Source organism: Ursus maritimus, unplaced genomic scaffold (genome assembly GCF_017311325.1).
Source record: "Ursus maritimus isolate PB19 unplaced genomic scaffold, ASM1731132v1 scaffold_14, whole genome shotgun sequence".
Taxonomy (NCBI): domain Eukaryota; kingdom Metazoa; phylum Chordata; class Mammalia; order Carnivora; family Ursidae; genus Ursus; species Ursus maritimus.
In genome coordinates, this window is record NW_024423786.1 from 58,317,281 (window position 1) to 58,330,425 (window position 13,145).

A 13,145-nucleotide genomic window follows, 5' to 3' on the forward strand; every position below is an offset into this window, starting at 1 on the left:
GCTGAGAGACAGACAGCACGGCAGCCCCCACGACCCCTGGCGACCTGGCTGCAGGTGGACAAGAGAGCCACCAGCATCATCCTCCCCGGTTCTTCCTCCTAGAAGCCCCCTTTGAAGGAAGCCTTCCTTCCCAGACGAAGGGGCAGAGGTCGAGAGGAATGATGACTTGCGGGCCTGGAAAGGGGGTCCGTGTAGGCCGTCCTCGTGGCGTGGGGACGGCACGCAGGGGGCCACGGGCTTGGAGAGGCCTGTTCCGGGGCTCTGAGCTTCCGGCGTGTCTGTTCTCAGGGTGGGTGCCTCTGGGCTGTGGTCTCTCAGAGCCCCTTACCCCGTGGCCTTCACCCTAGCACCTACCCGGGATGGCCGCTGAAGCCTAGAGACCAGGCAAGCGAGACCAGGATGTGACTCAGTGGGCAACCAGGCAAAGCAGCTAATTGGCCTGGGCCCCAGGCACCTGCCTCTTCCCCAGCCCCTGATAAGGTCGGAGCCAGGTGGAGGGCGCCGGCCGGGTGCTGCTGTTTGCCCAGATCAAAGGGCGAGGCTGCGAGCAGGGTTTTCTGCTTTTTGTGGGTGCCAGGGGCTGCTGTGCCCAGAGACGGGGTGGCTGAGGGTCAGGCCTGGGCCTGCCCCTGCCGTTTCCCCTGGGACCAGATCTTGAGAGCGGGCTTGGGTAGAGCCTGCCTTCGGCAATCCCCTTGCAGATTGCTGCCAGCCGAGAGCCGGGCCCGAGTCCCTGCGGGAGCCTCCATGATGACAGCTCTTGCTGTCCTGGGAAACCAGGGGCATCCAGAGCCCACACCCAAAGGGCGGCTGGTGCTGGGCCCCCTGCTGGCCAGGCCCTGGGCTGGGCTCTGCCACGGGCTCTGTCCCTGCATTCCAGTGGATTCCCTCTCTCCGTGGGAACGGAGAACGTGTCCAGTCACCACCAGGCACAGGGGGCACCGTGGGGGCCTGGGCATTGGGGGGGCGGGGACGGCAGCAAGGCTGCACCTGGCTCTGCCCGGTGGCAGGTGGATAAGAAATCCCCGAGGATGGGACATTTGAGTGGGGCTTTGAAGGATGAGCTAGAGTTTGTTCAGGGTACAGGTCGTCCAGCCCGCCTCCTTCCTGCACTCCGAGCTGGATAAAAGATGCCAAGAAAACACTGAAATTACATAGCTGAGCTCGAAAGCCCAAGCTAGCAGGGGAATTCCCAGGTGCCAGACGCGGAGAATTGAACCGAAAAACAGGAATGGGCGCTGGTATTAAAGACGAGTGGTGCAGAGCGCCTGGGGTCCAGTATCTGCCACGGGAGCTTGTTACGGTATTTTCAGTGTAAACATTTTTACGATGAAAAATGTTAAATAATACGTAAAAAGTAGAGAAGCACGATGAAGCTCCACAGAGCTCTTGGGCCCCGTGTCCAGGCTCCGGGGTTTCTTTGCTCTGAGGGGGGCCCGTGCAGCCTCGGCTTCCAGCGTCGCATGGTGACTTGGTTTCCCCCCAGAGCCCGGGCAAGCTCCCCGATTTCTGCCTGTGCCCCCAGGCCAGTGGTAGTTTCTCTGTCTGTGGGAGGACGTGTCTATCTGGCTCTGGCTCTGTTTCCAGGCCCTTCCCCACGTAGGACCCCGCGGGGGGATCTAGAGCTGCCCCTCAGGGGAGCCTTTGGGACCCGGGGCCTGTGTGGGACTGCGATGGCAGTGCCTCTGAGGACAAACTCAAACCGAAAATGAGCAGAGTCCCCAGGGAGGGTGCCAGGCGATGCTGGAAAATGGGGAAACCGACCCTGAGCGAGTCCGGGCAAGAGATCTGCCTTTAGGGCTTCAGGGCTACGCAAGCTTAGTTTCTCAAGGTCCATAGAAAGAGCAGAACTCACAAGACAGGAGCAGCACCTTCCCGAGGGAGAACAGGGAGCTGCCACTTTAGAGACTTCAGTTCAAAATTCTGGAAGTGAAAAGTGTAAGCACAGAAATTGAACAACGAAACGATTAGACCCAGTCAAAGAGAAAATTAGCAAATCAGAAGATGGGTCTGAGGAAAGCAGCAGGTGGGGGAAGGGGAGCGGGAGTGAAGGCTCCGGTGACTGGAGGATGGCGTGTGGGGGGCAGCGGAGGGCGGGGAGGCTGTGCAGGGGGCAGGGTCAGCTGCCAAAGGCATCTGGCTTTCGTTTGGGGTAGCGGGGAGCCAGAGAAAGCTTTGGGGTGGGCGGGTCCCTGTCAGACATTCTCTCCGGGGCCCAGCGTGGTAGTGGACGGGAGAGGGGAGGCAGCTCGGGGGCTGTGGTTGGAGCGGTCACGAGGATGTTCCAGAATGGGGATGGGGGCAGAGTGGGGACAGAGGACAGAGGAAGAGCCAGCTCAGACTGAAACCAGACAGCAGCTCTGCTTTGGGGTGCTCTCCTTCTGGCCTCGCTCCCAAGGCTGTAGCCAGGCTGCCCCCAGGGACTGTGCCCCTGGGACCGTCCTGTCCCGTCTCCGTGAGGCCCAAGGGGCCAGCCCAGGGCTTCTGTCCTGAGCAGTGGCAGGGAGGAGGGGTTCCCATTCTTCCTGCGGGAAGTCTGCGTGCGGTGACGGGGCCAGGCTGTCCTGGGTCCTCCCCATCATCCGGCTGCCTGGGCGTCCGTCCTCCACGTCCTGTGGGCAGAGCCTGCCTGAGTAACCCTCCCTGCCCACAGGAGATGGAGGATGGTAAGTCTCCCCAAATAACAGTTCGGCTAGATTTGGACTTTGTAAAAATAGCCCTGGTTCAACTTAGGCTGGGGGGGGGGGCTGGACCTGAGCTCCAAGGCCACTGTGGGGGAGCCCAGGGGTCCCTCAGCCGCTCCAGCTCCAGGACCATCTTCTGGGGTTAGGGCTGAGTGCACCCCGAGAGGGGCTCGGCAGCCCCACGGGCGGGGTCAGAGGGGAGCCCTCAGCAGGGTGGTCCTGGACGCCTGGGTGTGGACCCCTCTGCAGGCCGCAGAGAAGGCCCTCAGCCAGCATGCTGCCCCTGGGGCTCAGGAGACTGGGCAGCCCCTTACGGACCTCTCCCCAGCCCTGTGGGGCAGGGGCACCACCCATCCCACAGAGAGGCTCTCGAGGCCCTTCCCCCTCTGCCCTGGCTCCCTGCCTGCGGGCCCCATTGTCCCCGTCCTGTGACCTCAGCACACGTGAGCTGCTGAGGGCTTCCCCACACCCGGACCACAGGATGTCCTCGTGTGGGAATTGCTGGGAAAGCCGCCGGGCTGCCCAGAAAGGTCTCCTCCAACAAAGACTGCAGGGCTGGGAGTGGTGGGCAGGGGAAGCTTCTAGCCCAGCTGTCTTTATTTCCAGCAGAGTGGCTGCTCGCCCCATATGCCTCTGCACCCCTGCCAGGGACCGGGGTCCTCTGCCATTCCTTCTGCTGGGAATGCTTTTCCTTCTCTCCCTGCCCTGAATGTGTTCAGGCCCCCAGGCTGGCCCGGACAGGTCCTCTCTCTTGTCTGCCTCGAGCACGGGGCGGGGGGGGTCCTGCAAAGACGGATCTATCGCTGTCCATCCCGACCCTGGACACTTTTGTCCCCAAGGGTCCAGGCTCAGGAGTGTCGCTGTGTCCAGTGGCCCAGCTCTAAAATGGGATGATGTGGTGGAGCTCGGTTGGGGCCAGGCAGTGAGGACAGGATGTCTCTGCTCCCACAGGAGCCTTACCTGAGGTCCTGGGCTGCCATCCTCTCAGATGGGCCAGCAGAGAGCCAGGGGTCTGCTCCGCTGTGGGGAGCAGGTGGGTATGGCCCAGGGCAGCTCTCTCCTTGGACCTGTCCACCCTCTCTTTGAAGGGGGAGAGCGGACATGCTGTGGTTGTCCATGGGCTCCTCCAGCGCCTTCCCCTGCTCTGGCCTGGCCCACCTTCCTGCTGTCCCCCTCCCCCACGCTGCAGTCTGTAGTGTGATTTAGAGCGAGGACCCTGGAGTTAGACAGATGGGGTTTAATGTCTGGCTCAGCCACCTGACAAGCTGTGTGACGTCACGCCTTTCGGCCTCTGTACCTTCCTGTGGGATGAAGAGACTAGTGAGGAGCAATGAGGTGACCGGTGCTTAGGTCCCTGGCGTGTGCTCGGACCCGCCGACGGTAAGCGTTCCGTAATGACAGCTGAGGTTCTTGGTAACAGTAAGCACCACGCCTCCTTAGCCTCATGCGGTATTGCCGATCAGACTTGTGATTTACAGTGTATAGTCCTGGTTTTAAGTAGGCGCATCCCGGTAAACTCCTATGCACCCTTCAATGCCCCGCTCTGATGTCACCGCCTCCATGACGCCTCTCTTCACTGTCCTTGGCCCTCCTTGCTGGTTTCCTGGCACTTTAGCCCCTTCAAACTGGGCAACCCATGGACAGGGGTCACTCTGACTCTGATTCTTTTTGCCCACCCCACCCCCCAGCACAGAAGGAATGATTCTTCTTCCTCCCCTAATATGTGTAATCCTGACGAGACCCACATCCTGGTCTGATCTCAGGCAGGTCCTGGGAGGCAGGCCCAGCAGGAAAATTCTTTTTCTAAATATGAGGAAGTAATTTCTGTGTTGAGTAATCTAAACAAGGGCCCCGTGTTGACGAGGCCGCGGGCTCTGGGCAGGGCCTGGTGTCAGGCACCTTGCGCGCTCTTACCCCACACTCCGAGCAGCCCCGGAGTTGCTATTTTTATCTTCCTTTTTCGGATGACGAGCCTGGCCCGTGAGAGGCGACAGATTTTCAGGAATCGTGGGAGCTGGTTACACATGACCATTACCAAAAACTAAGTTATGGAAACGCAGAGCTCAGTGTCTCACGGTCACAAGCGAGGTGGCGAATGCTCAAACTTCGTCACTCGCTGATCACTGCATGGCGCTCAGCCGTCACCTGTGTCGCCGAGGCTGTTTGCCGCCCCTGCCCCTGTTCGGCGGGAGTGTGCGTGCCGCGTGTGACCGCACACCCCCTCCTGACTCAGTGGCCTGAGGTCAGCCGTGGTGGGCGTCTTCACGCCACGCCAGCTGGCAAACCCCCGTCGGGGCCCCCGCCACCCTCACCCCCAGTTTCTTGGAGAGCCAGTTGTTAAACATGGATCAGCACAGCACTGAACGGAGGAACAGAGAGGTAGTGACCTGCTCGAGGTCACCCAGGTGGGAAGGGACAGAGCTGACTCCGAGCCCAAGCAGGGTCCCTGGTGCCCAGATCCATGCCCCTCGATGCTGGTTCTGCCCCAGGCCCCTGTGCCCCCAGCAGCCTCACACTCACCGTCCTGCTCACCAGGACGAGGGGAGACCGTCACCCTCCTCCAGCCCAGCCCTCACCCTCGGTCACCTCGTCCATGCCTCTTTCCCGTCCCCTCTTTCTTTTCTTCCCGCCTGCCGGCATCAGGTCTGAGGGAGAAGCCAAGCCCGTGTGTGCGCTCAGCCTGGTGGTCAGAGCCCGGCCAACTGGCCACCTCGTCTGCCCACCCTCGGCCTTTGTCTGGCCATCTGCCCGTCAGCTGTGGGACGGGCTTCCAGGGGGAGCGGACTTGCCCCCTGACCCCTAGGGCCTACCCTGCCTTGCTGGGCCTCTCTGTCCCACCTGGGGCCCCAAGGCCCCGCCTGTCACTGGCAGTGGCGTCCCCACAGAGTCCTCGGAGACGCTGCCGCTCTCTTGTTCTATAAGAGCAAACCCAGGTCGTGTCCCTGCCCTGCTCGGCATCCCCCAGCGTTTTCCTTTTCAGCCATGGAAACCACGGTCACCACAGTGGGCTGTGAGGCCCTGCCCCATCTGGCCTCTCTCCTCCGTCCCTCTGCTCCAGCCACTCTCCCTCTTTGCTGTTCCTCAGCGATGCAAAGCATACTCCTGCCCCAGGGCCTTTGCACTTGCTGTTCTTGCCCCAATATTTGCATGGTTTGTTTCCTTAGTGCCTCCAGGTCTTTGCTGAAGTGTCACCTTCTCTGACCCTTCGGTTTGAAGTCGTAGCATCTGCTTTGTCTCATACACTTATTTCCCGTCTCCTGTTTCTGCCCTGTGACCCCCCTTAGCCCTTGTCACCATCTGACACACCACAGTTTGCATTTTATCACTGGTTTCTTCTGCCCAAGAGGGCAGGAATTTTTGTCTGTTTTGCGGAATGGACGAATAAGTGAAGGAACAGAGACGGTGTCTGCAGGTGTCGGTGAAGGGTCTGCTGCGAGTGAGGGTGGGAGACCTGGGGCTCCGGGCCCAGTTCTTCCCTGATGTGCCGTGTGACCTTGGGCAGGTCCCTTCCCTCGGTGACCCTCTTTCCCAAGTATAATAAGGAGAGCAGTGTGAGGGGTACAAGGAACGGGGGCTCCGGAGTCAGGGGATTGAAGTGCCACGGGACTTTTGCTGCCAGCGGGGCCTTGGGCCAGTCTCCTCCCCCGACTTCTGCGAGATGGGGTGGGGTTGGAGCATGCCCACGATGCCAGGGGGTGAGCTCCTGGCACGGCTCCTGGCGTGTAAAATGCTCAACACATCGATCTTCACTGTTTGACGAGTCCCCCAAGGGCTCGCCCCCTGGACAAGCGGGGCCCGCAGTGAAGTGGGGAGGGCTGCAGGATAGCCCTCTCCTGGGCCCAGGCCTGGCCGAGGTGGGCCTCCCGAGGCTGGCTCCTCTGCCCCTGGCCCCAGCCGAGGGTTGTCCGCTGGACCCTGGGCTCGGGCCGGGCGGGGGAGGTACCTGGGCTCGGGCCGGCCGCGCGGCCCCGGGTGCAGCCGGGGACCCTGCCCCCATCACGCTCTCCCCTCCTGCACAGTGTTCATCTGCAGCTTCATGGTGGCCGCCCCCGTCTTCGGCTACCTGGGCGACCGTTTCAACAGGAAGGTGATCCTCAGCTGTGGTATCTTCTTCTGGTCGGCGGTCACCTTCTCCAGCTCCTTCATCCCTCAGCAGGTGAGGCCCGTCGGGCTTCCTTCCCGGCATCCGTGCACATCCCCCCGCGCGTCCCGCTCCCTCCAGCGCCGGCTACCTCGCTGACTGGTCTTCATCCACACTGGGCTTCCAGCCTCTTTGCTCGACCCCGGGCGGCGTCTTCCAAGTGCAGTGGGATGAGGGGTCTCGGGTACTTTGTAAGCTGGCTCTGCAGACAGGGAGGGCCTCCCTGCTGCTGGCCCGAGCCGGGGAACTCGCAGGCGGCCTGTGCGGCCTCCTCTTTCTGAGCTGCCTCTGATTCTGGGAGGAACAGCAGAACCAGTCTGGTCTAGGGGTAGGGCCCTGCCATCATCTCGCTGTGTGACCCCAGGTGAGTCACTACGCCTCTCTGCGCCTTGCACAGTTTGCTCCTTCGCTGGTGTTTTTTTAAGTCAACTCTATGCCCAGTGTGGGGCTTGAACTCATGAGCCCGCGGTCAGGAGTCACGCGCTCTACTGACTGAGCCAGCCGGGTACCCCGTACAGTTTGCTTTTTGTCCAATAGCCAGCTGACGGCTCGGGTCAGAGCCCCAGGGCGGCAAGCAGCGCTTCTACGTAATGATGTTCGGGGTCTGAATGTCCCAGCTGCTGTCCACGCAGCCCTGTGATCGGAGCACCCCCGTTTCTGCAGCTGTGAAATGGAAAGATCTCAGCTCGAAGGTTCGCGGTGCTCAGACTCCGGAACGTGGCAGGGTGCAACAAGTCAGTGTCTATTCTTTCTTCCACGAGGCCGACATGTTGCCTTGAGAGGTAGTGAGTTCCCATCACTAGGGGTGTTCAAGCAGAGGAAGGACATCTCGTGGTGCTTGCTGTGGAGACACAGGAAGAAGGAGAGAAGACCGGATCTGTCCTCAAGGAGCTTTGGGCCTCAGGCATAAAGGGAAGAGCGTGTCGGTCCTCGGGAGCTCGCAGGCTGGAGCGTGTCGGTCCTCGGGAGCTCGCAGGCTGGCTGTGGGACGACGGGACGGGAGCCCCCACGTGCACAAACTTCACGACGTGCAAAGTGCTGGCAGTCCTCACTGAAGGGAGAGCAGTCTCTCGAAGCCCATGGGGTCAGGGAAGGCTTCCTGGAGGAGGTGGCATTTGAGCTGGGAAGGCAGGACAGGGAGGTGAGGATAGGCAGAGGGAGCAAACCCATGGAAACAGTAATGGTGGGGTGTGTGGATGGGTCCCCACACCAGGAGAGTGTTTTGGCCGGAAAGGAAGGCAGGCACCAGGTCATGGGGAGCCTCGAATGCCAGGCTGGAGGGTCTGGTCTTCCTCCTGAGGGCAGGGGTGAGTCAGACTGACATGGAGTGGAAGAGGCTGGAGGCAGGGGCAGAGGGACCAGCAGGTTTGGGGTACAACTTCACGGAGGACAATCAGGCCCAGGTGGGCTCCAGGCCACCATCAAGAATAGGGCATGGACTAGAAGCCTCTGGGCCCCTCTGGGCCTTGCCCTGCCCCTGGCCAGGCCCCTGGTCTTCTGACCCATGGTGCCACTCCTGGGATGGAGCCGTGAGTCCAGGACCGCCGTGCTGGTGGGTCTGAGGGTGTGGGCAGGCGGGCGGGTGCAGAGAGACGGATCACCCCAGTTGTCTGTGGCCTCATGGCCCTCACAGTCCGAGCCCTACGGGGGTTCTCGACGGGCCTGGGCAGTGTGATTCTGAAGTTGACTTGGCAGAGCAAATGCCCAGAACAGCCAAGAACGTGGTGAGGAATGACCGTGGAAGGGCCTTGCCCTGGCGGTCCCCACGGTGTGCTATTCTAACCCAAACAGTGGGCCGGCCGTGAGCCCTTTCCGTGGCGGGGGGGGCAGCGTCGGGTGACAGGTGCACTCGGGCAGCATCGCCTGTCCCTCTGGGTGAAAGCTAAGGCGTATTTCAAAGTAAGTTCCAGGCAGGTGAAAACAAAGTAGAAAACAACGTATAAATATCTAGAACTACGAATTAGCAAGAAAAAGCCAAATAACCCGGCAGGAAAGTGGGCAAAGGGTGGTGAACGCAGCCACTCCAGGAGGAGATGGTGCTTGACTCCAGTCGCCAGAGAATGCAAATTGAAACGGCAACGAGCCGGCGTTTCACACCCATCAGATGGGCCACAGCTAAGCGAGCTGCAGACGCCAAGTGTTACGCAAGCTGCCGCTGACAGTGTGACTTGGCGGGGCTGCTGCGGAGGGCGAAGCGCCGGGATTCCGCAGAACCAGCGCGCGCGTCCCTGCCGCCGACTTTGAGGCGCACTCCCCAGGGAGGGGCCCCAGCCCGCGGACACGGCCCACGCGTGCCACGGCGTTCGTGAAGGTCTCGTAAGAGGAGAGGCGGCCTGCGCGGCGAGACCCTGGGCCGCAGGAGCGTGAAGTATATCGACGGCAAGCGGCGTCCACGGGCTTCCGGAACACGCGAATGAGGGCACAGCGAGCCGCGGGGCGGGAGGCACGGCATGGGTCCTTTGGGGTGCACGTGTTGAGAGCGTGCGGGGGACGCGGTGCTGCTGTCACACGTGTGCAGGACAAGGTGGGGCCGCAGCGTAAGGGAGGAACGGTGTAGCGGTTCCTGGGGGAGGCGTGGGAGAACGAGGAGATCCGACATAGCGAATGAGCTATTAGGGAATATCGTCATCGTGTTGGGGTGGGGCAGGCCCTTCTGAGCAAGACGTGCCATCCAGACCCCATCACGGGGACACCACCAGGCTGGACAGCGTCGGAGAGGACCCCACAGACAGAGTGGAAGGCAAGGTGACCGGCACTGCTCGTCGCGTGTGTCATAAAGGGTCAGGGCCCACGATACATAAAAAGCTCACAGAAATCAAGACAGCCCAATGGCAAAGTAGGCAAAGGCAGTGGGCAGCTGAGCCCGAGAAAGGGGCGAGGTGAGGAGGCGGGGGACACAGACACGGAGGTGAGGCACAGGGCTGGACGGGCGATGCAGGGGGCGGGCCCGGGCGGAGAAGGGCAGAGGGAGAGAGGGAAGCGGGAGACCGGAGGAGGGCAGTGTGTGGGTGAAGCTGGCCGGATGGCCGGTCAGGGTGGGGCCGGGGAAAGATGACCAGGCCGGGTTCTCAGGCCCTGCGCAGCTGGGGGGACGGAGGGGCCGGGTCCACATCAAAGGGGGAGGACCCTTGGCAGCGGGCACGGCCCCACCCTGCTCAGCTGGGCTTCGCTCTTTGATGTGTGTGTGTGTTGGGGGGGAGCACGGAGCCCACGGGCTGCCCTGCCTGCTCCTCATGCACACGGGGTCCTCTGTGCTGCCAGGGTCAGCCCGGCTGCCCTGCCGGGGGCGGGGCCAGAGCCCAGGGAGGAGGTCTTGCCCTTGGGGGGGGCAGCGGAGACACCGAGGGGCCTGTCTGGGCCACACGTGCAGCTGTTGACCTGTAGAGCCGTGGCCAGCACCCCGCCGTGGCCGGCGTCAGGCCCTGCCCGCTGCCCGGGCTGCCGGGCCCGCGGGGGCTGGGCCGTGGCGTGGGGACCGAGGGTGAACCCCACGTTCTCCGCCCCTCCCGCAGCACTTCTGGCTGCTGGTCCTGTCCCGGGGCCTGGTGGGCATCGGTGAGGCCAGCTACTCCACCATCGCCCCCACCATCATCGGCGACCTGTTCACCAAGAACACACGTACGCTCATGCTGTCCGTCTTCTACTTCGCCATTCCGCTGGGCAGGTGAGCGTCCCCACACACGTCCCGCTCCCTGCGCCTCTGCCGCCCAGACACGCGGGGGCCAGCCTTGGAGCAATGCCAGCAGGCGGGGTGGGGGGTGGGGGTGGATGGCCTGCCTCGTAGACCGGTGGGCGCCCCCGCCCCGCGCGCGGCCTGACGGCGCCATCCCCTCCGCAGCGGCCTGGGCTACATCACGGGCTCCAGCGTCAAGCAGGCGGCCGGAGACTGGCACTGGGCCCTGCGGGTAAGGACACCCCGGACCAGCCCTTGCCCCGGGTCCCCCACACACTCGGACAGGGCCTCGGCCTCCAGGTCCCCCGAGATTAGTGCCCTGTGGCGTCAGGGGCCCGCGCGGACAGGACAAGGGACGCCCTCCCACATGTCAGGACATTCCCGGTCTGCGATGGCATGTCCTGCTGGAGCCTGGCCCTGTGTTAGGGGGAGGCCGAGACGCGACCTCGGCGTGGGGGCCCCTGGGGTCTGGAGCCCCTTCCTGTCCTAAGGGAGGATTCAGGCAAGTCTGCCAAGGCCCCAGGACAGTGCAATCAGAGGAAACAGAGATCCCCAGTCTCGCGGAGGAGCGGAAGCTTAAGACAAAGTGTTTTTTCCTCAAAAGCAGGAAGGAAGCAGCCTCCGTGGAATTTCTTGATGGGGGGCATAGAGAGGAACTCCCCCGCCCATGGGCTCACGGCCCTCAGCGGCGGGGGGGGGTGGTGTGGTGGTGGGGGACGGGCCTCCCTGCTCTCCAGCGGGTGAGGGGTGCTGTCTCGCAGGCTCTGTTCCCGACCTTGGGCTGCACCTGGGGAAGACTGCGTGGGTGGGCCCCTCCCGTGGGCCCCTCCCCCTCCCCCTCCCCCTCCCAAGCCGTAACCTTCCTGCTTATCATCGGGAAGCATCGCACCCGCCAGGCCCTCCCCAGGCCCCCTCGCCCCCTCCTCATCATGGGTTCAGAGTCGGTCCCTCTGCTTCCGTCCTTGCCGTTCATCATCCGTCCTTCTGGTTTTCCACCTGTAAATTCACCCAGCGGTCTGTCCCCCGTCCTCCATGCATCCCTCAGCCCCCTCCCGTCGGGCCCCCTGCTCCGGACGGCCCATCGGGAGCTCCCGGAGGCTCAGTGGTGGGACAGGGCCGACATGGCCTGGGTCCTACCCTGTGCTCCTGCCCCACCAGGTGTCCCCCATCGTGGGCATGATCACAGGCACACTCATCCTTGTCCTGGTCCCGGCCACCAAGAGAGGCCATGCCGACCAGCTCGGGGGCCAGCTCAAGGTGCACAGCTCGTGGCTGCGGGACATGAAGGCCCTGATCCGCAAGTGAGTGCTGCCAGGAGGGTCTGGCGGGAGGGGCCAGGGAGGAGAGAGGACCCTGGCTGCGGGGCCACCCTGGTCTCTGCTGCCGCGGTGCCCATCACCCCTGCGGCGGAGCCCAAGGGGGCGGGCGAGGGCGGCCTCGGGGGGCCCCTCTCAGTGCCGCCGCCCTGGCCTCTCCCCAGCCGCAGCTACGTCTTCTCCTCCCTGGCCACGTCGGCCGTGTCCTTCGCCACAGGGGCCCTGGGCATGTGGATCCCGCTGTACCTGCACCGTGCCCAGGTCGTGCAGAAGACGGCGGACACGTGCAGCAGCCCGCCCTGCGGGGCCAAGGACAGGTGGGGCCGGGCCGGGGGGCAGGCGGCGGGGGGGGGCTGTGCGGGGGCGCCAGAGCCCCGACCTCACCCGCCCGGCCCGCTGCCCTCTGTTGCCACAGCCTCATCTTCGGGGCCATCACCTGCTTTACTGGCTTTCTGGGTGTGGTCACGGGGGCCGGAGCCACGCGCTGGTGCCGCCTGCGGACGCAGCGGGCTGACCCGCTGGTGTGCGCCGTGGGCATGCTGGGCTCGGCCATCTTCATCTGCCTCATCTTCGTGGCTGCTAAGAGCAGCATCGTGGGCGCCTACGTGAGTGCGGCGGAGGGCGCACGGCGGGGGGTGGGGGGGTTGGCCTCCGGCGCAGGCAGTGCGGCTTGGCGCGCGGGGCCCCTCCCCAGGGGAGGCTTCTGTCCGCTGCCCACCCAGGGCCGCCCTGTCCAGGGCCTGTCGGCCGGCCTCGAAGTCCCTGTATTCTGCAGATCCCTGGGAGACTGAGTGCCCGGGAGGGGTGGGGGCTTGGGGGGCTCCCTGCCGGCAGCCAGGCAGAGGGCTCTGATGGCCGCTCCGGTCTCCACACAGATCTGCATCTTTGTTGGGGAGACGCTGCTCTTTTCAAACTGGGCCATCACCGCGGACATCCTCATGGTGAGGCGGGCCAAGTTCCCTCGTGCCAACCCAGGCCCTGGGCTCCTGGGGCAGCTGGAGAGGCTGGTGAAGAGGCGGGAGGCTGACAGGGCCTGTGGGGGGTGGACGGAAGGCCAGGCAAGCTGGGGAGGTGAGCCTGTTGGCAGGGAGGGGCTCAGGCTTTGGGGCCTGAGAGCAGAGCCCTGGGCAAGCAGGGATATGGGGATGGGACTGGGTAGGGAGAGGGGTGTCTGCAGGCTCAGCGTGGCCAGGAGGCTGGCAGTGCCAGGCTGGCCTGACGGGGTGCTGCCTGCCAGCTCCTCCCCTGGGTCTGAGCTCCACAGGCCCTGCCCTCCCAGCCCAGCCCCGGTCCCAGGCGCGCCTGCCTGAGCGCCCGCGGCTGGGCCGGGC

General features: G+C 63.7%; 1 protein-coding gene across 1 annotated transcript in view; it reads left to right on the forward strand.

Annotated features, from left to right (window-relative positions):
• SPNS2 (sphingolipid transporter 2) overlaps positions 1–13,145 on the forward strand; it is a 33,849-nt gene that overhangs the window by 13,686 nt on the left and 7,018 nt on the right. The window contains exons 3-9 of the mRNA XM_040629840.1: positions 6,704–6,840; positions 10,338–10,489; positions 10,664–10,730; positions 11,657–11,799; positions 11,979–12,131; positions 12,230–12,419; positions 12,690–12,755. Of these exons, the coding sequence (XP_040485774.1) occupies positions 6,704–6,840; positions 10,338–10,489; positions 10,664–10,730; positions 11,657–11,799; positions 11,979–12,131; positions 12,230–12,419; positions 12,690–12,755 (908 nt within the window). The remainder of the gene's footprint in view (positions 1–6,703; positions 6,841–10,337; positions 10,490–10,663; positions 10,731–11,656; positions 11,800–11,978; positions 12,132–12,229; positions 12,420–12,689; positions 12,756–13,145) is intronic.